Source organism: Etheostoma cragini, chromosome 23, assembly GCF_013103735.1.
Source record: "Etheostoma cragini isolate CJK2018 chromosome 23, CSU_Ecrag_1.0, whole genome shotgun sequence".
In the NCBI taxonomy this organism is placed as follows: Eukaryota; Metazoa; Chordata; class Actinopteri; order Perciformes; family Percidae; genus Etheostoma; species Etheostoma cragini.
In genome coordinates, this window is record NC_048429.1 from 12939518 (window position 1) to 12966327 (window position 26810).

The following is a 26810-nucleotide window of genomic DNA, read 5'->3' on the forward strand; positions in this document are numbered from 1 at the left end:
GCTGTGTGAAATCTAATAAATTGCCTCAAGTGATGTCACTTGAATGTTTAAAAATGCAAAAAAAAAGATCTGGGGGAGTGGATTTTGAAAGCAGTGAGCTAACATGTACCAGACCTCTGTAGAGCGCTCCTTATCCCTGCTTGAGACTAGCGGCTCGAGGCTACATAAGCCAGTGTTTGGAGTTGAATTGTGGGTAATGTAGGCAACAGGTTTTGACAAGAAAGAATGCATGGAATAAAAAAAAAAAAAAAAGACATAAAATGACATTGTTTTAGGAGGTCAATGCTTAATTGATTGGCGCATTCTTAAGAAATACTTTTTTGTTTTATCATGTAAAACTCTTTATCAAGCAAAAATACAATTTTGATCAACAAGATTGATGGCCCTGTGGGTCTCTGCGCTGAAATCGTTTCCAGCAGCAGTGTGGTTGGTTAAGAGTACATTCTTTTTGGCAGGCTCATGAAAGAGCAATTCAGAGCTGTGGAAACTGATTCCTACTACTTCAGGTCAACGCACATCATTTTATAAATTTGCATTTACTTTCATAGCTACCTTTTTTCAATGGATGTCTGAATGATCGCAATGACGTCTACCTTTTACACATCTAGAGTGGGACGGCCGCAGTGAACTTATGCAGGAGGCACTTACAACGAAGTCCAAGCCTTTAAGGGTGTAATTGTTATCTTACATGCACCTCTACATTCATTACTCTTCCAACAGCTAGTCAAGGGTGTCTCTCCTCTTGCCTTGCACCTTTTGAACCTTCATTTGCACTGTCTGACAGAGAAATGAGTCCATGAATCTTGCGAGCTCAAGCTTAATTAAACTATGTTACATTTCCCCCACCTAGCATTAATCTCACCATAGGGGGTTAAAGAGAGGTGGGGTGAGGCACAAGTTAGCTAGTCTTAACATCCTGATGCTGCAGTGATCTCCAGAAAGCCCCGTCCCCTTTGGTCAAACACTTCGTATTGGAGGACAGGCTTGTAGAAGAAAAGAAATGGGTAAACTGAAGAGGCTCATTTGTGTGTGGGTAGAAGAATGCGGGAAGGGCAAGGGGCAAATATTTACTTGGCACCATGTGGCCAGAAGAACAAGCAGATGTGCCAGTTAGACCCATACATCATAGACAGAAAAACGCACACACAGCCTCTACTCCTAAAAATCGCTGTCTTCCAAACACATTTTCCAGCAGAGAGATGGACCACCGCAGAATCCAAATCAGTTACCCCAACGCCAGCTCGGATGCCTTATAGACCAAGGCAGTGCTAACAGGACAAATTCGACTAGGAAAGATTTTTCATCATATTCCTCCAATTTCACACATTTTAATTAGTCCTGGGCTGAAACGCTGCTTTGAGAGGAGAACTGCATAAGAAAATATGTAATCCATAATCCATCTGTGAAATAGACTCTGTGGTAAATGCTTTATTCTAATGCAAATACACTCTCGTAGGAAATGTGTATACCCCATTTCCTAAATGCTTACTATATAGATAGCTGTATTTCTGAGAAATAATTTCTGAGGAACATTGTTATTATATTCCCCACAGGGTGCAGAGACAGAGAGGGCAATCTAGGCATAGTTGGCGTTCAGGCTAAATTGCAGATGTCGTTTCATTAGTGTAAGGCTAGCTCATCTCTCAAAAAGCATATCTGGCTCTCTAGTGCATTTCTTGTGCATTATGAATGAAACAGCCAAGCCCTGGCTGCATTGGAATTAACTAAAGGCATTTCATGACATTTCGAAAATGAATCTGTTGTTTTTGCTCAGCGGGCTCTTGTCACAATGTCGGTGCGTTTCTGCAACTGTCCTGGAAACGACGAGGGACTAGCTGTCCCCGTCAGTTTCAGTGAACAAAGTTAACGATGCAAAAAAGCTTTTTCTAGCTGACAAGAATCTGCACAACTTAAAACTAGTAATAGACACTGTAAAGACATTCCCTTAACAGGTCTCTACAGGAACAATGCAGAGGCAACTCATTAAAGCAAAAACTCAATTTACAGTCAATTCACCCCACAGGCAATTATTTCAAAGTTTACAAATAAAATTGCAAGCGGGGGCAAGTGAAAACTAAATTTTCCTTGTGGGACCAATAAAATATCCCATTATTATATCCATGCTTTGGAATTAATGTGATCAGTAACGTGGGTGTATGTCATGCTGGCAGGCACAGACATCAGGAGATTGGTCAGGAGAGATGGTCTCAACCCTGGAGGAAGCCCTATCCCTCGTTGGCATGAAAAACACCTGTAACATCAGCAATGTGCAACTCAAGGGCAACTGCTGCTAGTCTTTCCTCTGTGTGTTACTGTATTCCATTATGCATGAACTTACAGGGGGGTGCGCTCTGTCTTGGCTGGAGTTAAGCTGGGGACCACAGGGGGTGATTAGGACACAATGTACCTTCTGTTGAACACCCAACAACAGCTGCTCTGGTGTGGGACCCTCAGAGGTAATGAATGCTCAATGACTCTTGAAACATTCGGAGGGCGAAATAAAACTAATACCTTTTATATCTTATATCTCATTTGTATTTCAACTTATTGTACCAGCCAAGATAAGTATTATAAAACAACAGCTTGAGAGAAGTTACAAAGCGAACACAACTTCCCGGTGCAGTCACAGATTAGCTCCAGTGAAGCATGTGGGGTTGGGTGCCTCGTTAAAGCCCACCTCAACTGGTATATAACGAGGGAGGCGAGAATGGGTGTTATTCACCTCTGTGGCCCAGATTCTCCCAGAATTGGGGGATTTGAACCACTTACATGTGGGTCACAGGACTGTTTTCTTTTCAATTTTGGCTACGTAACACATTTTCAAAAGGTAAGAAAACTCACGATTTTTAATAACGTAAAAATGGCTGACTTCATAGGTGATTCCACCTGCAAGTTCAGACGGATTTGTAACAGCAGGACAGAGCAGGTGTTTACGTTTTAGATAGCGATTTAACCCTTTACATTTTAGGGAGCAGTGAATGTTTGATGATCATCAACATAGTTGCTGAGTAACTTTCCGTTGATCGACTAATCAATAAACTGACTAATCCTCTCAGCTCTAAAATGGATAAGGAAGTGGAGATACAGTCAAGTGCCAACACTAAAATCATTGATGCATTCATAAAGGACGGTGTGCTTCCTGATTGGACCGTGGACTTATGTATCTTAACTGGCCGAGTGAGGGTTCTCACTTTAAGACCGAGCAGGTGGACCTGAGGTGGTTGTGTTAGGGAAAAAAAATCAAATGGACGAAGAATGCGAGTGTGTGTGTGTGTGTAGGTGATTGAAAGTGTGTATGTGATAGGGTGTGTAACTACACTTCTTCCATGTCAATCAGTCTACCTGCCAGTGTGCAGTGCTGTGTATGAAGGCCGGTAAAAAGAATAGAAGACAGCGAGAAGCGCTGTCAGTCAGTGCTGGCTGAGCAGGAAGCTGATGGGAGTAGGAGGAAAGCTGGTTGGCGGGCCGGAGCCATGCACTATTCAGGCATCATTCAGACGAAGCGCGACCACTGGGCCAAAACACCACAAGGTTCTCGGCAACACACACGCACGTGATAAACACACACACACCTGCCAAAACTGGGGTTTGGAGCAGGAGCTACCTCAGCAAAACCAAAAACAAGACTGCAGCATATATACTGCATTCTAAAGCACAAAAACTTCCCCGCCCCATTCAGTTTCTTTCTCTCTTGCTTTAAATACAGCAATAAGATGTAAACGGTTCACCGTAAAATGCAAAAGTCAGAACACTCACGTCTCCAGTAATGTCATCCAAAGCACCTGTGTGATACCCCTGAACATCTTGGATAATATTGCTATGGTAAAAAGTAGGTAAATGCCAATCATTCTTCCCTTGTTGCAGGCGCTGTCCCAGTGTCATCCGAAGCCATTTTGCCAGTGAGGTCAGAAAAACAATTCAGTCAGGACAGACACCTTTATCATGCAGTGTATTAAAAAGTTAAGCTCCCCTCCTATAAACCTTGAATGCTGTGAGAGAGTCCCGAACGGTCTAACTCATTTAGAGGACAAAGTGATGGCGCCAGGGAGCAGACGGCTCGTAAACTAATGGGACTCTTGTAAAAAGATACTCCCCCCTGGATCATACCTGCTCAGGAGGCCTGATGGATGGCCCAGATGGCTGGGAGAGGACATTGAGCATAGATGAGTGTACAGGTGTGACAGGTGTGTGTGTTTGTGATAACACAGACTTGTGTAGTCAATTCCTTGCCTTGAGGTTAACTGATTCAGATAAAACAGGTTCCAAAAGATCTGACCTTTTTTTTTTTTTTTTTTTTTTTACACAATTTCATGAGTGAATATGTACACTGTATATTGATTTTCCGTTGTGTTACTTTTCCAGGTAATTGGTATATTGGAGGAAACACATGTACACATTTTAGGATTTAAAGGATAATGATCCATCAGGGAGCAGCTTGTAGTTGTTCAATTCACTAAGTATAGCAAGGGTAATAGGAACACACACACACACACACACACACACACACACACACACACACACACACACACACACACACACACACACACACACACACACACACACACACACACACACACACTTTTGAATCCTTAATCATAATATTTTAAACAAAATACAATAGTGTATTGGCAAAATATTTTCTGTTTTGCTTATGTAAATTGGATATCTTTGGGTATGGGACTGGTGGTCGAAAAAAAACAAGCAGTTGGATGCTGTCACTTTGGACTTTTTATAAACATAATGATTAATTATCAAACTAATCCGTAGATTAGATTAATTGACAATGAACATTTTAAAAATTAACTGTCTTGTTTGAAGTCCTTTGGTAAGATGACACATGAGCTGATATTAACCATTTCATATATGTTTTTGACATGAGCATAACATTACCACCGTTATAGCTTGCTTCCCTGGGTGTCGGATAATTCAATACTGGTATGAAAAGAACTGTTGCCCTTATTGTTACCCTTAAGGAAAGAAGTGAAAGCCTGTGACATAGAGCTGCATTATGAATCATGTATAGCAGTATAATACCATTTTGGTTGGAGGTGGACCTAATAATAGCAAAGAGGTAGGTATAGGTCTGTAATCAGGTTGACATATAGACCATTAATTATATTCTTAAATCACTAAAGAGCTTAATAAATTGCAGGATTAGACTGAAACGGTCTTCCCCTGCAGATAAAGCGGCCCATTTCCAGTGCCCAGCAGAGAACAGGTGTGGACTTTAAGTGCTGAAGTGTGTTCAGTCAAGCTTCTCTTAGAAAAGGACAGGATGGAAAAAATAAATAAAAATAAAAGACTTTCACATGGAAGACCACCATTAACCTTTTGAATAAACTAAGCCAGACAGGCTGGGAGGCTACTGGCAAGGGAGACAGCTGGAGGTTGGACCAACCTTATTAAGTCAGTTGTTTTGCCTGGGGACATGCTAGAAACACACACACACAAACACATGCAAACACACACACACACACACTTTGTTAAGTTGCCACATTTCTCAGACATATACCTATGTTGTCTACATAGTCTAATGCTGCATTTCCTCTTCTACACTTCCCAAGCCTCTGACACACACACACCCCTGACATTGTCACACATGGGCAGTCCTTTCAATTGAGGCAATATGACCGAGTTAAATTGAATTACATCGGCACTTCCCACTTTGATGGCGGCTATTTACTTTGCAAACAGTGCAGATGATAAGCCTATCATTCGGTGGCTGCTGTGTAACAGGATTGCGGATCTTAGCGCTACAGTGTGGATCGAGCAAACTGTAGCAGAAAGTAGCCGGCCGTAACCATAGTTGCTGCAGTGCTGCAGTTATTTGTTGAATGTTCTGTTCTTTTCTGTGTTCTTATTCTTGGTCGGCAGTTTATTTGTATTTGTATGGTCTTGTAAGGTATTATTGGTGTCAATGGCACATAGCTTGACATTATAGATTGGCTCCCACAAGTTGGCAAACAATGTGTGGGAGTACATGTGTGTGGTGGACTCAGAGTCATATAATCACCACACAAAGAGCAAACAGAAAGTGGCAAAACAGAGGGAGAAAAAAAAAAAGAGACAAATAATGAAAGCAACTGTTGAAAAGGGAAAGTAAAAGATAGAGTAAGGATAAATTGCCGAGAAGGAGAAGAGGGGAAAGGACCATTGCCATAGCAACACCAGTACTTCTGCCATCGAGCAATAACTGCTTTATGTTAGATGCAATCTCTTGGTCTTAAAGTCAATTAACAAGATATGCAGGAAGTCTGTCAAATCTAGCAATGTGAAGCAAGTGACTTACAGAAAGTATATGTGTGTATGTGTGAGTACATATACATAACACTGAGTCATCCTTAATTTAAATTAAAAAAATGAGTTTTTTGTAGTAGCTGAAAAACATACAAATAAGAAAATACTCCAAACTTGGTGTTGCATTTGTGAAGTTGTTTCCCCTCCTTGTTGGTATGCAGTAAAAATGCCATGGACCGTTACTGATCACCGATCAACTAATAGCCCTTTAGAACCACAAGTTCCAGGAATATGGAACCAGAGGAACTGAACCTTGACCTCTAAGTCCCTTTTGCGCGTTCCTAGACCAATGACAAATTAAAAGCTGAGAGCGGTCACATTGGAAACAAAACAGATTAATTTAGTTGCTCTTTTTATTTATGTCTATGTGTCATGGGGGAGCTAATAACAGTGGTTCTGGATCGGGTTTGAGTGATGCTGGAAAGTCTAGATATTTAAGCATATTTCCTTAATCTGGCAGTTTATGGGAAAACGTTGCACCCCTCTGCAAATCCAGTTGTAGTGAGCGTTGCACTAACACGAAGTGAAACTCATAAAAGGGGCTGGCTGAATCAGTATGTTTTCTTTTCTCCTTTTCTAACTTTCCCAGCTGAAATAACTCCCTTCCTCACTGAGCATTCACTGGGTAGAACTGAGTTCTAGCTCACTCAACAGACAGGCTTGCCTCAGGACATCAGGAATAATTAGCTGAAATCAAGCTGACATCAATCACCCTACTCTCACACATGCACAGGTCATCACCTTGTACATGACCTTACATGCTAAACAGAGCGCTGTCACAACCCGTCGCAAGGCTCAATGGATAAGGAGAGGGAAATGGGGTGGGGGGGGGGGGGGCGCTGACAGGGATAGTAAAGATGTGAGTGTAAAGGAGATCGAGTTGGGCATATTAAACATTATCAAAAAAGACTAAAGAAGACACTGACAAGTAAGAAAAACAGGTGGAAATGTGTGTGTGCGTGCGTGTGCGTGTGCGTGTGTGTGTGTGTGTGTGTGTGTATGTGGGTGTGTAAGCGTTAGGGCTGCACAATATATTGTTTTTTAATCGTCACTGAGGTATTAACAGATGCAATAAACACAAATCGCAAAAGGCTATGACAGACACTCAAGGGATTTCTAGCGTTAGTTACATTTTAAAGTGCAGTTTTCTACTGATATTCAGCTTTTTTTAGGGGTGCCTTTTATATTCAGCACAAATGTTCAATTTGTACACTAAAGGAAACTTGGAAAATATTTCCTTTCATTAAATTTAAATTCCACAAGCTGTTTTTTTGTATTTTAGCAGAAAACTGAAAGCATCAAAACTGAGTACACTTTAATATCAGTTTTTTTTTTTTATCGCAAGTAACATCTTATATTGCCCATTTTCTAATATTGTGCAGTCCTAGTAAGCGTGCATGCTATTGCCTTTTTTCACAATATATTCCCTTTAATTCAACACAGTTTTCAGAGTAACAGTTCTACAGGCAAAGTTCCACATACTCGAGAGGCACAAAGAGTGTAACTTCATGCTGCCTAGTGTACAAAGCGGATGTAGATAAACTGTAATGCTAAGTCTATCTTTTTAGGAAATAACACACTTTCACACACTGACCAACATGGCCGGAGAGATAAACAGACGTTTGGACTCCAGAGACCGGCAGTCCTGACACGTCGGTGGGGCTTGGCCCAAAAAACACGGTGACCACTTCAAGAAATTACACCGCTTAAATGAGAAACCGCCCAATGGATCCTCCCAGTCGCCTCTTCCTTTGAGCTCAAGGACAGTTAGTCAAGTTTCTCTTTTACAAAAGGTGGCGTCATCCCCGCTGTAGAGTCCACTGGTATTCAATCGATTCAATCGAAAAACAAATTGAAATCTTTGAGGGAAAAAAAATAAAAACGTACAATAACCTGGTTGCATGAGTGTGCACAACCTTGTACTAATACTTTGTTGAAGCACCTTTTGATTTTTTTACAGCACTCAGTCTTTTTGGGTAGGAGTGCCAGGAGTTGCCCAGTCTTCTTTACAAAAGTGCTCCAAATCTGTCATTTTGCGAGGCCATCTCCTGTGCACAGCCCTCTTAAGATCACCACACAGATGTTCAATTGGATTCAGGTCTGGGCTCTGGCCGGGCCGTTCCAAAACGTTAATCTTCTTTTTGGTGAAGCCATGCTTTTCTGGATTTGGATGTGTGCTTTGGGTCGTTGTCATGCTGAAAGGTGAACTTCCTCTTCATCTTAAGCTTTCTAAACGGAAGCCAGAAGGTTTTGTGCCAAAGTTGCCTGGTATTTGGAACTGTTCATAATTCCCTCCACCCTGACAAAGGCCCCGGTTCCAGCTGAAGAAAAAGAGCCTCAAAGCATGATGCTGCCACCACCATGCTTCACTGTGGGGAGGGTGTTCTTTTGGAATTGTGGCCAAAATGTTCGACCATGGTTTCATCAGAGCATAACACATTTTCCCACATGCTTTTGGGAGACTTAATGTTTGTTTTTGCAAACTTGAGCCGAGCTTTCCTTTTAAGAGAAGTCTTCCGTCTTGCCACCCTACCCCAAGGCCCATTCAGATGAAGAATACGGGAGATTGTTGTCACATGTAGCAGACAGCCAGTATTTGCCAGAAATTCCTGCAGCTCCTTTAATGTTGCTGTAGGCCTCTTGGAAGCCTCCCTGAGCAGTTTTCTTCTTGTCTTTTCATCAATTTTTGAGGGACGTCCAGTTCTTGGTAATGTCTCTGTTGTTCCATATTTTCTCCACTTCATGATGACTGTCTTCACTGTGTTCCATGGAATATTTATGCTTTAGAAATTCTTTTAAACCATCCTCCTTGTCAACAATAAGAAACCCCTAAAGGTTTGGAAGCTCTCTGCGGAGCATGGCCTTTGCTCTGAGATGCAACTAAGAAAATGTCAGGAAAATCCTCCTGGAACAGCTGAACTTTATTTGTGATCAGAGTCACTTTAAAAGATGGCAGGTGTGTAATGACTTCTATTTAACGGGAGTTTGAATGTGATTGGTTAATTCTGAACACAGCCACATCCCCATGTTTAAATTATTGTGAGGTTTTTACTTTTTATTCCCCCCCCCCCTCAAAGATTTACGTTTGTTTTTTGAATTGTTCACATTAAAAGTGGAAAAAGTGCTAACATGATTTATCTTTGTTAATTTTTTACATCACAGAAACCTGGCATTTTAACAGCGGTGTGTAGACTTTTTATGTCCACTGTTTGTGTATGTTGTGCGTGCTGTCTGTAACCTACTGGGACCTTGAAATTCCCCTTGGGGATCAATTAAGTATCTATCTATTCACATATCATGTGATTGCTGTGGACAGACATAATTTTTTTTAAATATATTTAATAAGCGATTTAAATTTATTTTAAAAATGCATCGATTTTGAATCAGTAGAGCTTGAATCGCAATTTGAATACGAATCGATATTTTTGAACACCCCTAGTAATTACATCAGTATTTCCAACAAGACGTAGGCATACCTAAATACAGCAACTTTCTAAACCAAGGTTTGAAAATGACTCTTGACTATGAGAAACCAATGATATATTAGTCAACACAAAGTATTTTGCTATACTAAGCTTCTATCAGACAGTGGCTTCTTCTTTTTTTTTCCTAATGTATATATTAAACTTTACACATCCATGCTAAAGTTGACTAAAAAGAGGAATAAAAAATGTATCAAAAAACATCATCACATATCTTTCACCATTCCTAGAGATTGGCATGGTTGTATTTTAGTTAGTCTAATAGCTGGTTTGATTTGCATTGAGATGATGGAAAGTTCCCCATGCCTATCTCTAGGTGTGGTGAAGGGTGTGTGATGATATGGGGTTATTTTATATATAACTGGCCTTTAAAAATAAACATCTGCCTGCCTCTATGGGACATACATAGTGTATACTTATGCCCCCTGTGTTTTAAGGAAGAACATTTATTTATTTATAATACATTATTCATTAAATACTTAATTTAATGTCCTTAAAAGGTTGGATTTTTGCTATTTTGTTTTAAATTTAGGCATTAAGATCCATTTCCAAAAGTTGTTTTTTTATTCCTCTTTTTAGTCAACTTCAGCCTGGGTGTGTAAACTTATGCAAGCCACTGTATATCCTGTTCTTTGCTGCTGCAATGACCCAATTTCCCCAAGGGGATCATTAAAGTTTCATCTTATCTTATCTGCCCCTATCCCTCTCCCTTCACCCTATCACCCCCCTCTCCAATCCTTCACTTAATTATGTCCCGTGAATGAAGTTCATCTTTCATGCTGCCAGCAGCATGGCTCGCCCGTTCTGGGCTATCTAATCATGGTGCAGAGACTAAACTAAATTTAGACAGCCGGCTTGTGATGCCTGGCAGGCCCTAATGGGGGCTGACACCTCAAGACACTCTGCTGATGTACAGGGTACACTCTGCCCGAGCGGGCCGCAACCACCGTTGACTAACACTGACGACTGGCGCGGGCTGGTTTGTGTTGTTCAAAAAGTTTTCAAGGGGATCACACGTAGAGGTGAAGCACTGTGCTGACTAAGGCCTTTCAAACTTAATGCAATCCAGCATTTACATTTATTTTAGGATCTGAGCCAATGTTCCTGATGTTTGTGTGTGTGTGTGTGTGTGTGTGTGTGTGTGTGTGTGTGTGTGTGTGTGTGTGTGTGTGTGTGTGCCTTGAACTAATCTACATGTGGCAACTAAAGCAGTGGTACCAAGTGGTACAAACTCACACACTTTAAAACCAACCGCGATGTCTGTTGACAGATTTGTGGAAGCACAAATCTGTGCTTCCACTTATTATTCCAATTATTGTGCACATAATTTAATAGAATTTTGACATGTTCTGCAAATTAGCGCTTGAACGAAAACTCAGCCGTTCCAATACATCAGACAATATTAGCTTATTGCAAGTAGATGGGTATTGGCATTTATGTCAGCTGATGCGTCTCAAGAATTGTCAGTACAGCAATGCTAAATATATGATTTAAGTCAGCTAGATAGTTTGTCCACCAACTCAAATCCCAAATATCTATTTTGGTATCCGCTTCAAAAATCCCTTATCAGTAACCGGATTGATTATGCCTTCTGAAACACTGTACGGTTTGGATGTGAAACGGATGGAGGAAGTGTCAAGTGTGCATTAACAGCAAAGAGAAGAAACTCGTAAAAATGACAAATGTCGGCTACGGTATTTTAACTGTGTCACTTCTGCACTGAAAGATTTCTGACACACTCATTTTGTATTTAGCATATTTAGACAGGCACATAACCCCTTCTCTTGCTAAGCAATGCACTTTTTTTAATTCCCTTTCCCTGGTTTCACTGCTCCCCTTCTGTCAGGCACACTCACCACACACAATGCAACTTAAACACACAAAAACCACCCTAGGACCACATCCTTTACCTTCTCTGTCTTAACGGATCAGATCTCCAATCAAATGGGCTTTTAACAAAGATTTGCCAAAGAGTTTGACTCCACATAACTCCAATATTTTTGAATGAGTCAGTCTCTGTGCTTCCACCAAAACGGATTGAGGTAATGAGAACCCACTTCTAACTTGGTTTTCTTTTCACATCATGCACAAATCATCTGTCCTTCAAGGACAGACATACGAAATGGCATACATTATGATGATGCTACATAATGATATTTAGTGTTGTTATTTCATGGAACAAATCATTTAACTACATATTCTGCTTATATCAACATTTTAAGCATTTTTCATAATTCCAATTAAATGTTATTTTTATGAGATGTTTACTGACTGACTAAATAAAATCGGGGATGTTTGACTACATCTGGCCACTAAATCAGGTCACTATGTTTCTGCACTGCAATGCCATCTTCATTCCATATAGCCTCATATCTAAAACTCTTCAGATGCATGGCCTCTACCGGTCTTTAATAGCAAGCATAAGTATTTCATCATATAACATTCTGTTGGTAAATTATGGATTAGTCACTGGCTGGATCCTAACATCTGCAAACTCTTCTGATGGCCACTTTTGATGTGGTTAATCTACTGCAACTGTGAGATTGATGCAACAGGTCGGTGCGCAGCAGCTGCCAAAAGTTAGTTTCGGAGGACACAAAGTCAACTGTAAAGAGCGAGGTCTGTAAGAATGCCACGGCCGCTGGGGTGGCAGTGGTAGCAAACTAAGTCTCTGGGGTTGAATAAACAATAAAGGCCTGTCGTTTGGTTAGAACAAAGGCCTGTCATTTGCTTCTGTTGTTGGTGGTATTTTTTCCCCCCCTTGTAATCTGCATGTCCAGATGGCTGGATGACTTTCTCCCTCACAGCATCGTTAAAAGCGCAGCACAGCTGGCAGATGGAGAGTGAGCAAACTAAGAGTGAGTAGCAAAAGCGCAAGGAAATGAAAACGTGGAAAAAGCTTAAAGAAAGAGGCAAAACTACGCAGTGGACTGTGCACATTGGCACCGAGTATCACTTACCCAGATCTGTGTTGGGCCCAGCTAACAACTGTTTGAATTTATCGAGACGAGACGCTTCCCTCTCGGTCATGGCTGGGGTGCCGGACGTGTTCTGGTCAGCCATGCGAGCCACTAGCGGGATGACGGGCGGCCGGTGGGGCAGAGACCGTTGTCTGTGGAGGGCTGCATGCTCACCTGCTGCATCTAGTGGGGGGAGAAGGAGTTGAGACAGGGCAAAGGGTTCCAGAAACACACACACACACACACACACACACACACACACACACACACACACACCAAACAGAGGGTTTACAGATAATCCAGCACAGGATCTTGTGGCCATGTTGAAGGCCTATTCGCTTTCTGGCAAATGGATGAGAACGACCCTCACTAGGCTTTTATTTCAGGAAGTAAGGGGACACTGTGTGACTAGCAGTGAAGAGTAACCGCTGTGCAATGCAAATTTCCATTTTTTTTTTAAATCTACAATTCTAATTAGGTTAACACAATGTACATACTGTAAGAGTAGGAATGTGGCAACGACCATGAATTACATCATGGCACAGGGAGCTAAATTTGGAAGGGAGTTTTATTACTGTCCTTTAGTCATTTTACACGATTCCTTCCCAGGTGGCGATGGATGCATTAACTGTTTGTTGCTTGTTGTGCAATGAGCCTCCAGGACGGGTAGACAACATTATGCCAGTCCACTGGGTTCCCCTGTTCCCCCGATGTGCTCAAATAAGACGGAACGAGACAGAGAACGTATGCATGGCACCACGCAGACAAGTTAGAAACAAGCTGGTAGGGTCGGGACATCAATGTGGAGAGGGATTTTCCTTCTGTCACACAAGACACAAAGCAAAGGTTTGCTGCGCTTCACACAGCGCTTCTCAGTGCTGGAGAAAACCACGTCACACATCTACTGCGTGTAGAGTCCCAAACACTCCATAACAATTAAGAAAACTGGAATGCTGCCGATGTTAACACCCTTTTCTTTTTTAACAAGAACAAATAAAATTCTACAAATCTGTTCTCAACTGCTTTATTTGCACTTACAAAAATTAAAAGAGGTTATTAAAGCCTGTGGAAGCTTTTTTTGGGGCGTGGAACTTCTCGTCAGATTTGAACAATAAGTCCTTTTTTATAGAGCATTTAATAACTTTTAACGGGCTATAAAAGACAAAGCCAAGATTGAGGACGTTAGCAACGTTCACTGTCAGTCACGGTACACCGCATCAATTATTACAAGGAAGGACGGAAAAAATACCTACGTGAAAGTAAACAAATAGAGAGTACTTCAGTTACAGTGTGTATTTTTGTTAAAGAAGTCATAGGACGCCAGGTCATACAGAGAGCCCAATAATATAATAAGCACCAGCCTCTGTGTGTTTGTGTGTCCCTTGCTCTCTAAGCTGCAGGACGCTGGGATGGTGAGTATCAAGCATGAGTACATAATGTAGAGGTGTATAGAATGAGTCTGGGCCGCACTAACGAAAGCTATGCTGTGTGCCATTATCTAATAAGACTTGGGTAAGTGTGTTCACACTATTCCTTGATATCATCTTGTACACACACTAGAAGAAGAGAAGAGAAAAAAAGAGGAAAATCAAATCTACAAATAAATGAGACACTGCACACTAGCCTTACTGTAACAGTATGACAAAATTGTCCTGCAGAGTACATTGAGTGTGCATGGTAGAAGGTTTTTACATAGGCTTTAGTGTTTTACAACATGCTTGTAAATGTGCAAACGTTGTTGTCGAGGCAATGTGTTATCTGTGTTTAAACACGGCAACAGACAAAATGGCACGCAGGCTGACAGGCAGATGACCGGCCAGACAGGACTCGAGTCAGCCAGGCGTTCCCCATCTACAGAATCTGCTAGTGTTACAGTCTTAAAGCGACAGTAGAACCGACTCTTAAGGACTTTCCTCTTCCGTGTGTTTACAATGATGATACAATTGTTTCACGCAAGGTTTCCATGTTGCTATACAGAGCCCCATTTGAATTAACAATTCAAGTGACAATCGGAAGAGGTTCTGAACAGTGAGGGAGGAACAACAGGACCATGACACAGAGCAGTTGTTGCTTACTACAAGGTTAAAACAATGTGCCTCAGGGGAAAAAGACCAAAACTGAAGAGGAGTAGCAGGGGGGAAAGGTGTCTCTACTATCAACCTGTGTTAATGTATAGGAGTAAAGGAAGGTAAGAGAGGGGGTGGCAGAAACAGATGCCAGGAATAATTATAAAAATATATATATTTTAATTATGAGAAAGGGATAACAGGGTAGTCTGACATAACTACCCACCAGTATCCATAAATAAGCATCACCTGCTACACGTCCTCCTATCTTTTAACAGAAAACTAAATGTTATTGTTATGTTAAGTATTTTGCAATTGCATTTTTGAGACTGTTGTAATGCTGAGCAGAACTGAAAACACACAAGCAAGTCCAATCAAAGCACAACATTGGCGGTCTATCATAAAACTTGCTCTACAGAGTGATAAGATCTGCCAAATATTTTCTCGTCATGTCTCTGCTGTCTGGATGCTAGATGTCTCTGTTGAAACTTGATATTATTGGACTTGTATTTGTAGAACTTGAAAAAATGACTAAACTCATTAAAATTACATTTAACCTGTATTTATCCAGGACAAACTGGCTGAAGACCCTGTTTATAGTTACGCTAAAGTAAAATAATGTAACAACACCACTCACACACAAAATAGAATAATAAATCAACTTAAATGTAGACTCCGGTAAAACGTATAGACATGTATGGGGCGTGAACTGTCTTCCAGTTACAGAGGGGTTTTAGTGCGGCTTTTCAAAGTACTCCTTTGAAACTGGTGCACTAAAAGTAAACGCTTTTAGCATGCAGGTGAGTCAGAGCATTTTTGGACACTGAGCAATGGTGCTCACTAACCTTTTGGTGACCCAATTGGAGCTTCGCTTTGGGACTTTACAAGGCGGCCATCAGTGTAAGGGCCGCTCTGGGAGGCAAAAGAGACCTCTGGGCTGGTCGTGTCTCCCTCCCCCACCAGGTCCTCTTCATCTTCTTCGTCCTCCTCCTCTGCCACCTCCTCCTGTGTGTCCTCTTCTCTCTGTCCCAGCTCTGTTGTGTCATCCTGCCTTTGTTTCTCCTGCTGCTTGCTGTGATTCTCAATGACCTGTTCGGTTGACAAGAAACAAAAGGTGTCCCTGGTGAGCCTTGGGTTTTGCTGACAACACAGAGTACATTATACATCATAGAAATAATATTAAAGTTTGCAATCCTCTGTAATCTGTAAACTAAGTTAGCAACTTTGGATTCTGTGCATTTATGGAGTCCTTAATATGAACACAAAGTGTTTCACAAAAATGTAGTTGAACAGGAAGCTGTCTGAAAGATGCCAACATCCATGAAAGTACTTTTTAATGGACTGCCAAGACTCCAAGATGAACTCTGTTGTCATAGTGGGTAGGGCATCGGTCCTTCGACCAAGCCTCTGTGGCAGAAAAAAAACATGCAATAGTTAAGTGTTTTAACCACTGCATCTGGTTGTTCACCTTATTGGCTGTCTCCATGACAACATCAATATTAAGGTTCTGCGCAGCCATGGCCAGCAACTCGTCGTCATCGTCCCCAACATCCCAGGCATCACTTGTGATGCTCTCAAACTCCTGAAAGGTGGTAGCCTTCTTGGGCTTGCCTGGCGTGGCCGGAGGAGGCCGGTTTCCTGCCTTAATCAGGCTGGAGGACAGAGACAGTGCCATGAACACAGAGAAGATAAGGGGAAGAGCATAAGAAGAAAGAAATTAAGAGAAAAGTAAAGGGGAGGTGGAGAGTCAAGATGTAGGCGACAGAATCAAAAGGAAAAAAGGAGAGAGACAGGGTAAATAACCACAGTAGGGAAAGGGGGTGGGGGGGGCAGAGATCAAAGAAATAAAAGAGCCATTTGATAAAAGAAAGAAGCTTAACAACTAATACATTAAACATTATGCATGAACAAAGTTTTTCAAATATCCACTTCACACACTGAAATAGGTTTTATAGAATTACCTTTAAAAACACAACGACCGACACTCACAATAAAAGTGAGTCCCCACTTCTATACATAGACTCTTATTTTTAAGAACTAGAATTACATCTGGTCTCAAACACCTCACAAGACTGAATCTGCTCATGTTCAAAAAACAACACTTCACTGAGTAGCTGTATTTGTGCAGCAAGGACACTATATCATTGAGCTGGGACAAGAAATCCTTCAGAAACAAGAATTAAACTGAACTCAACCTTTCCTTATCTTGCAATGTGAAAAAAGGAAGGTGGGGGGGGGGGTTCTTACAAAGACAAGAAAGGATTACCATGATAAAGATAGAGAGTGGTTCAAATTATCTTAATTCCACCATAACATAGAAGTTAAGAGAGATAGTGTTAATAATAATAATAGTAATAATGTTTTTCTCTGTCTGTGTGTGTGTGTGTGTGTGTGTGTGTATGTGTGTGTGTGTGTGTGAGAGAGAGTAATGAGATAGGTACAGTCAAAAAAGTCAAATATTTCCTATGCAAAAGCACCTGATGATAGTTATGTAAACATCAGGAAAAATAAAGAATTGTTAAAGAGCAATGGTCTGTTTTACTCCGTGTGTGTGTGTGTGTGTGTGTGTGTGTGTGTGTGTGTGTGTTTGTAATGAAAAGTAATGCATAAAGTATGCAGAAGTAAATTATGGTTAATTACAATAACATTCTACACATTGTATATTTCAGTATTCTACAGTGTTTCTAAGTTATTTCTAGCTGTATAAAACATTCACTGCAAAGTCCAGTATTTTCTTATAGATTAATGAATTCAAACACTCATTCATCCCCATATTTCACACACTCCGGCCTCTGAAGGTAGCCTATAGTCCTGAAATGCTGATACTTCCAACTTCTATTTGAATTGTCAGATCTTCAAATCAAGTGATATAATCTGTTTACTGGACATGATTTAAGTAAAAGCATGTCTTACGTCATTTACGCTCTCCACACAGCCATCTACCTGGATTGTCTGAGAGTTACACTTCCCCTGCATAACAGCACAGGCCATACAGTGCAAACAAGAGGTTACCAGAATTATACTACAAGACCATTTAAGCATGCTGCAATTCTGGCCACGTCTTCTCTTTGTCAGCTGTCAAATGGCAAAACAAACACTACTCCATTTCTGATTTGGATGTGGCTAAAAAGTAAGACATGTTTTACAGTATCAATCCATGCCACAGCAGTTTTCTGTCTACTGTGAGTGGCTTGGTAGCTAGCCCCTAACTTACCCTCTCTACTGGCAATGGTGAATTAAAAAAATGGAAGAAACTAAGGTTCAATAAAGGTCTTGTGTACTCATCTATAAAAGGTCCTTGTTGTTGGTCATTAAGGCAATGTTAAACTTGCTAATAAAACATTCACCTCGCGTTCAAAAAGGTAGAGAAAGAGAACCTGTTAACCTAATTATCACACACCAGATATATTTTCTGCCTGTTTCGTGCATAATACATCATATCCGCTTTTCAAAGCTTTTGGAAACAAACGTTGAGGAGAGAAACTAATGTCAACTTCAGCTGGGCCATCATGTAGCTCAGAAACTGAGGCGAACAGTTAGCATTAGCACAAACACTTAAACACCTGTCCAAACTACTCCAATGACATACAGCATTTACCTACAAGTACATTTAACTTACTTAGCATGGAGGAGCGGGTCGAAAGGTGGATGTTGTGCGCCATACACATGTTGAATGCTGAGGAAGTGAATAAGAGAGAATGTAAATGAATGAGAGTTATGACTGGCTGTCAAGCTAGTCATGTTAGCTCCGTTTTACACATAACAATACTTTAGTAATACTGCGAGTAAGTGTGGTGAAAACGACTTTAATTTGCTGAAAGGCCATAGTTACTGTATCATTAGTTACAACTCTGTGACTGGGGTGTGCATGAATTGCTTAACTGTTAGCCGCTGTTAGCAACGTAGCTCTTAGCCAGCTAACAGCAGAAAGATGTAAACTGTGTCTGTGAGACTAATTTACACACAGACATTGGCACGTTACAAGGAGTGAGACTTTGCAAACTTTGTGCAATACCTCTGGGCCGTCAGTGAAAGTGAAAGTTGCGTTTGAAGCCCAACAGTGCAGCGTCAGTAGAGTAAGGCTAGCTAGGCTAGGCTAGCTACAGGAGGGAACACGTCACTTACCTGCCAGGAACCTTCGCTGCATTTCTTTTCCAGAACTGTTTTTTATTTCCGTCATTCGACATTTTCCCTCTATAGTCCAACCAGCCTTAAACACAAACACACGGAACCTGTCGTTATCTGTAAAACGTGAAATCGTGTTTATTTACACCAGGTACCCTCCTCCAAAACTCAGAAAGCTGCCATGTTGATACTGACTAATCGGCAAGAAAGGGTGCTGTGATTGGCTGGAACGGCACTTCCTTGTTGTGAGCCAATCCCAAGTGAGATCCGCTGTTAGGGAGTATGAGAAGCTGTCGACGTCATCTCCACTGTCTTTGCTTTGTTGACAGAAACCACCATCTACATCTACGGTGTCAATCAAAAGATTAGAAGACTATCAGAAGCCTGAAGATTAAAAATAAATAATTAAAATGCTTACCATTTAACATTACCCTTTCAATAGCAATTATAGGTACAGAATAAGCTGATATATTTATAGTTTAGCAAGGTTTACTATTTTTTTTTAACTGTTTATGCATTCATATAACATTGTTATTCAGACACAAGTGTACAAAGCTGATACGTTTATAGATTTTTTTCTGGAAATATATTGTTTGTATTAATGGATGCATTGATTATTACTGACTGCAGGTTTTCATTGCTATGTAACTAAACATAAAAGTATCAGCAAGCCAATTCATCAATTCAAACACTCCCTGAGCTGTGAGAAGTCATGAACTAGATCATCATATTGATATTATTATGTCTAACTATAGAATAACGAACATTACAATATAGTGGCAAAGTACTTTAGCTTAGTTACAGATAGACTCTGACCCTAAATGGATAGGTGTCTCCCGACATGAAACACAACAGCAATTAGGTTCAACCATGGGACATTTTTTTTCAGAATTGCTTACTGGGAGGCCAATGTTTCTACTGGCACGATGAAAACACATTTCTTTATTAAGGCACATGTCAGAATTTCCTTTTAGTAGGTGAGTCAATCCTGTTAATGCCAAAAAAATGATTTAATATTTTGTGTTGCACTTAGAGAATGTACAGTGGCCTAATTGATTGGACTGTTCCACAAAGGACAAACAGTAGCCTGCTTTATTACTGGTTGAATAGAAGTATTTTTTTAATCTGTTTTTTCTGTAAGTGTTATAGGTTTACAAAGTGAAAAAGCTCAAAAGTCAAAAGTGATTTGCTTTTACCAATGTTGCCGTGTGTACTTCGTCTATTGTAGTCCTCTCGGGTCCCAAACATATCTCAGATAGATAGTAAATGCTGTGAACATACTCTTTATAAATCTTTACAATCATGTCCCAAAAGAACCAAGTAGCCTAGGCCTGCTTTATTGCATGATCGGAGACGTACGGATGGCCGTTGTTGTGGCTCGATTTCGGCCCAACGCAGGTGCCAGTGCCCGGGGTCTGATATGGTCTGTTGCAGCGATGGATCATTAGACTTTCTGTTATTGCTGTTAATGTCGTTAGCTGCTCTCATCCCGGCTGAAGTCTCTTGGCGGCGTAGATTAACGCAGATGGACCAGGATGTGCTAGCTGGTTAACTTAGCATTAGATTAGTTGTCTATCTACACAGCTAAGATTACTCAGTGAATTGGATTGTGGTTAGCACAACAGCACGGTCAAAACAATCATACAAAAACGTCTTTTTGAGCATGTTTAACAACGTTGTAACCTTTGAACGTTACGGTATGTTTTACCCACCAAGGATTAACATGAGCCAATGTAGTACATTCCTGTAATCTGGATCCACATGGAAATATCATGTCTATAAATTAGGTCTTTACTGTCACTGTGTTGCAATGTAGCATGTAATCAATAAAAACATTGCGCTGTGCGGCAGAAAAAAATGCTGCATTGCTGCTAATTAGTGTGATTCTTTGACATTGTAAGATTTACAACTTTAACATCCATTAAAACACAGGAAATGATCAGAGTAATTACAGGGGTCAAAGGTTATAAGATGCCACTGACAGGTGACCAAACAAAACGGCCCGTGTCAATAAAAATAAATTGACAGATTTGGGTGCCCGAATAGCTCAGTTGGTAGAGCATGCGCCCAGAGGTACTCCTTGACACAGCGGACCCAGGTTGGACCCTTACCTGCGGCCCTTTGCTGCATGTCAGTCCCCCTTCTTTCTCCCCTTTAATTTCTTCAGCTGTCCTGTCAATAAAGGTCTAAAAATGCCCAACAATAATCTTTAAAAAAATTATAAAATGATGAAAGATTTCTTTGGGTTTGAACGTTGTTGGAAAAAAATTTGGGATAATGTAAGTACATGACTCAACAAAACAGTTGTTTTTAGAATTGTCACGCAGAAATATTTCTTCAATTCAATAGAGGCACTTGGAAATCTCCTCGAATTCCCATTTTATTAATTTTTCAGTCTCTGTCACACACAGAAAAAAACAAGACAAAGACTATAGGTGGAGAGAGACAGGATTAACAAAAAAAAAGGATCTGTGTTGTGACATAAATATTATTTTAAAATAAACCCAGTTTCCACTCCGCCCTTCCGCTAAAAGCAAAGGTAAAGATGTTATGGAGGGCTGTCCCACATAATCACAGTTTAGTCATCATTTTTGTTAATGCTGGTGTTTGCTTCATCGCTGTCTGGAGGTTATGAGAGGTAAGGGTAATTATTCAACTCTTCAGTCTGGAAGCACCTCACTGCTTTGAGTCATGATTAGATAGCTTACGTGTTTACGCAACGTGCTGATGAAGTGGTTGTTCCACGGGGTTGAAGCAGAGAGAATTAAAGATAAGAGCTCTCACTCTTTCACTATTTCGAAGTACTGCAAACGTCATGTATTCTTTGTAGATAGGGCTGGCAATGCGTAGGCAATGCGAGACTAGGGTAATTGGTGTCAGTGTAAAAGGTGTCTTACTTCTGCAGATGTGTTTTGTTCAAACGTTTAATAATTAGTTAATTTTCTTTCTTTTAAACTGTGGGGTGTTAAATTACACATAAACCAAAAATTAAAATGTTAATCTTTTGACAATTAGTTTTGTGTTAAAAGAATTCCATTACAGAATGCAGGCTATATATTGCAGCTTTGAAAAAAAAAGATATTGCAGTTTTTGAAAAAAAAGAGAAAAAAAAGGAGGAAAAAGTATATAGTTATGACCCTAATGCAAATGGCATTATTGGTTGGATCAGGCCTACATAATTTAGACACCACTTATAAGCTTTTAAGATTTTGATCAACTGTCAAAAAACTCTAGTCAGGCTAAACTAAGTTGCAGTGCTCAATTAATGTGGGCAATGTCGTGTGTTAATTCCATTGTTTGTTGTAGGACAGCGTATGGGAAGTAGGCCAGTTTTATTTTTAGTAGTGAGTGAAGCATCCTCTCATACACGATCTTTGTTTTAAGTCCCTTCTTCTCCTGGCAGCACGGGCCGGCTGACCGCGACCGCCACGCTTCATAAGCCGGACAGCGTTTAGTTCTGCGGGCCGTTACAAATGACAGTCATCGGACGACAGCGTAATAACGACCAGTCTGAGCGATATAATGGAAACGCAAGCCAGGTTACTATCTGCGATTCTTTTTAACAAGCACAGGCAGGTAGAAGTTGCTCTAAACCGCAGTGTCTTGGCGTGGAAGGAAATTGAGAGGAGCAGAAAACGAACTTCTGGCATCAGTAACAGTGCTGAAACAGGTAAGTCAACATGCAGAAGTGAATGAGTTTAATAGCTTGTCACAATTCCACGCAAGGCAGCTTTTGGTTTATGTCTCAAAACGTGAGGAATAGGCCCATATGACGAACCGAATAAAACTAGCCTACATATCTAACCAAAACAAATCAAATCAACACAAAAAGGTCAAAACATTAAAAGGAAAATAGATTTTTAGAAACTCACGTTAACAAATGTTCAGTTGTATTTAAGACTATATATATCCCTCCAGTAAATCATTTGCCTTTGTAGCAACCAAAAATAAAAAAGAGCAGCTGTCTTCCCACTCTGCACTCCTTATCAGGATCATCCACATGTTGAGGGAGTAACACTCAGGACTGTAGTGGGGTCTGTGCCCTGACAAGAGCAGGACAGACGCGTGGGTTTTCAGTCAGAGATAATTAGGAGGCTCTTTCTTACAAGCCGACATTACAAGGGGTTGACTATTATTTAAGATGTCACCCAAGAAGGAGTTCACTCACTCTTTCTCATTCATGAAAAGGGCTTTTATGGTTGTAAACAAAATATCTTTTAAGGGCCCCACGAGAACGCTCTTAAGGGTCTTGTTTTCTTATTGTTTTTTTCAAAACTCTAAGTTTTGAGGCTGAAAGAGGTTGAATCTTTTTAAAACATTATGTACGGGGTATAAACTTCACTCACAATAATGCAAAAAATTAAAATAAAAAAGTCGACAACCGTATTTCTGCACTTCTAACTGGATACTCCATATCAGGAGTTGGTTGCACTAACTGTCTATAGGTTTAAACTAGCCTAGTTACTGTTTACTAAGTAGTGAAAATGTACACATTTCTAAATTTTAAATGGTATGCACCACACAAAGTAGTTCTTTTGTAGACCAGAGATTGGTTGTTACTTTGTTCACAACCACTGCCAGGTGTAACGGTTGCCTAGCCAACTGACCAAATTAACGTTAAGCTAGCTTGCTAATGCGGTTTGGAGTGAAGAGTAAAAGAGGTAAAATATGGACTGTGGTCGGCACGTCTGTCCTAACACTTCATCAAACTTATGTTAAAGAGCAAGACTTAAAGTACATTTTACAAAAAAATAACACATTATACTTTAAATTACAAAAAAAGGCAATGAAGTCAGACCAAAGAACTGTTGCTAACGTTAGCATAATGGACACAACTCCCACTCATTCTAACCGGCACGGATACAACTAACTCAGAAAGACATATTTCTCTTTGTATGGTTATATAGATAAAACAATGCATACATTTACAATAGTTTGTTGCCGGACAGCATCTTTTTCTTTTTTTTCTATTTTAAACGAGACACTCATTTGTGTGCTCCACGTGAGAAATTGTCTATTGTTTTTGGTTACAATTTCCACAGTATCACTTGGTTACCTACATTTGTTATTTATGGAAGTTATGCTCCGGCTTGTGACTCTATTTACATAGATGATAGCAACAAATTTACACATAACTAAAGTCGTATCTAGCTAAAACATTTAAGTTTTAATAGTGCAACCCCATTTCGTAAATCCATCATCTGAAACTAGTTCATAGTTACTAAGAACATAGAAAGGGCTTTAGACACACGCACAGGGTTAATGGTCTGCACCTTAAATTCTGCTTACTGTAACTGTGGTTGTAAACCAGCGCAAGAAATGTTGTCCTTTTGCATCACACAACTTTCACTTAATCCAAACGTCCTTATAACCTTCTGAGGCTAATGTTTGTTCATCTAGATGAGTTCCCTGGTCTGCAATTACTGTACCATGGAGTGGAGGTATTACAGCTGGCACTGCACACTTCAGTTTAAACCTGGCCATTGACCTTCCTCAAAGTGGTATCAAGCGCCCTATAATAACCTGACATAAAGACTTCCATTTATTGAGTCAATGTTCAACAGGGCTACAACAAAATTTCCCCCCAGTGATCGCTGTGACAAGAGCAAGTCTGTTCACACTGGAGTTAGGAATCAAACAAGGCGACTTTGCCGGTAATATATATCTATTAAGTCAAACATTAAACAGCATAGTCACATTCTTCATGAGAAAATAAAAGGACTTTAAGTGCTGAAGCAAGCTAAACTGGCATATTTATACTTTTACAAATGGAGTCTTTGAGTGGATCGGTGCTGTCATTAGTAGTCAATACAGTCTAGGTAATCAGTAATTATGGTAAAGAAGTGGCTGCAATTTCCCCCGTCTTTGCACCTACCCAAACAAAGGTTGCTCTATTTCTGGACTCTACGTGTTTCATGGGCTGCACCTTCTCATTTAAAGCTGGAAAACTTTTCAGCTGTCTAAGACTGGTGAAATGTCCTTACGTTATTTGCTCTGGAGCACGCAGGGTTTGTTCAGAATCAGAATCAGAAATACTTTATCGATCCTAAAAGGGAAACTGTGTTGCAGTTGCACAAATAGTATAATATAGTACAGAAAAAAAAGTAGAAATATAAATAAAGAAATATAGCAGTGTGGATATGTACAGTATTTACATATTTAAAGGAATATTATGATACAGTATTTACATAACATAATTAAGGAGTTGCAATGGTGAAAAGTAATAAACGTAGAGCGAGGAGTTATACATTTTGATGGCCACAGGCAGGAATGACTTCCTGTGCCCCTCTGTGGTGCATTTTGGGAAAATGAGTCTGTCACTGAAAGTGCTCCTGTGAATGAGCAGCAAGCCATGTAGTGGTTGCAAGACATTTTCCAAGATGGCATGTAGTTTGGACAGCGTCCTCCTCTCTGACACCACCCAGAGAGAGTCCAGCTCCACCCCCACAACGTCACTGGCCTTGCGGATCAATTCGTTGAGTCTGTTGGCGTCCGCTACCCTCAGCTTGCTGCCCCAGCATGCATCTGCAAAGAGGATAGCACTGGCCACCACGGACTCAAAACATCCTCAGCATCCGGCAGATGTTGAAGGACCTCATTCTCCTCAGAAAATAGAGATGACTTTGGCCCTTTCTGTAGAGGGCTTGAGTGTTCTTGGCCCAGTCCAGTTTATTGTCTAAGTGCACTCCCAGGTATTTGTAGTCCTCCACAATGTCCACACTGACTCCCTGGATGGAAACAGGGCTCACTGGTGCCATGGCTCTCCTTAGATCCAGCACCAACTCCTTAGTCTTTGTCACGTTGAGCTGTAGATGGTTCTGCTGACTCCATGTGACAAAGTCCCCCACCACAGCTCTGTACTCAGCCTCGTCACCCTCGCCGATACATCCAACCACAGCAGAGTCATCAGAAAACTTCTGAAGATGGCAGGACTCTGTGTGGTACTTGAATTCTGTGGTGTACATGGTGAAGAGGAAGGGAGAGAGGACATTCCCCTGCGGGGCCCCGGTGTTGCTGACCACGCTGTCAGACACACAGTTTGGCAGGCGCACATACTGTGGTCTGCCAGTCAGGTAGTCAACAATCCAGGACATGAAGGGGGGATCCACCTGCATCGCTGTCAGCTTCTCACTCAGCAGGGCCGGCCAGATGCTGTTGAAAGCACCGGGAAGTAAAAAAACATGACCCTCACCGTGCTCGCCGGCTTGTCCAGGTGGGCGTAGATGCGGTTAGGTGCAGGGTCACAGGTTCAGAAAAGCAGAAATAATGAAATTATAGTAATTATAATGAAATAAAGAAATTAAGGAATAAGATGGATTCTTTTCATTCTTCACATACCAACATCTTTTTCCAGGTTAGTTTATCGTAAATGAAATAGATTTGACAAAACAAGCAGCAATATTAGGAGAAATAACATAGACAGCAAGTAGTACTATCATACGATTACAATTTTTAATCACAATTTATAGCATTAATGTCATAGTTAACTCACAATTAATCAAACATTTTCATCTATTTTAAATGTCCCTTGATTTCTATTTGGCCCATTTTTTTGGTAGTGTTGGTAGATAATTTTCTTATCAACATGGAAAAGTGGCTTGGCTTGCTTTGTGCAAATTTTTTTTTTTAATTGAAAACATTGGCATAAAGCCTACTGTAGTGTTCACTTTCACAGTTAACATTCTCACTCGGAGCAAATTATCTCTCACACAATGAAACACTGTCCATCAATAAAAGGGTGAAAACACTATTTTGACTGGGGGGGGGGAGAATTGGCATCAGCTGTGTGCATGGCTATCAAGTGGTATTTCAGACTGGATGTGCTGCGATGAGAGCTCAGTTCACATCCACAAAACCCACAGATCACTTTGGTCTTGCCA

At 40.6% G+C, this 26810-nt stretch overlaps 2 protein-coding genes across 3 annotated transcripts in view; one reads left to right on the forward strand and one right to left on the reverse strand.

Annotated features, from left to right (window-relative positions):
• tbc1d22a (TBC1 domain family, member 22a) overlaps positions 1 to 19180 on the reverse strand; it is a 116976-nt gene extending 97796 nt beyond the window's left edge. For both annotated transcript variants that reach the window (XM_034863619.1, XM_034863620.1), the window contains exons 1-5: positions 18931 to 19180; positions 18425 to 18481; positions 16274 to 16457; positions 15651 to 15894; positions 12740 to 12922 (exon numbers count right to left, since the gene is read on the reverse strand). In XM_034863619.1, coding sequence (XP_034719510.1) covers positions 12740 to 12922; positions 15651 to 15894; positions 16274 to 16457; positions 18425 to 18481; positions 18931 to 18992 — 730 coding nt within the window. In that variant the 5' untranslated portion in view covers positions 18993 to 19180. The remainder of the gene's footprint in view (positions 1 to 12739; positions 12923 to 15650; positions 15895 to 16273; positions 16458 to 18424; positions 18482 to 18930) is intronic.
• A 3145-nt stretch (positions 19181 to 22325) lies between these two features.
• Positions 22326 to 26810, forward strand: part of cerk (ceramide kinase) — a 40313-nt gene continuing 35828 nt past the window's right edge. Inside the window, exon 1 of the mRNA XM_034863802.1 lies at positions 22326 to 22600. Coding sequence (XP_034719693.1) covers positions 22453 to 22600 — 148 coding nt within the window. The 5' untranslated portion in view covers positions 22326 to 22452. The remainder of the gene's footprint in view (positions 22601 to 26810) is intronic.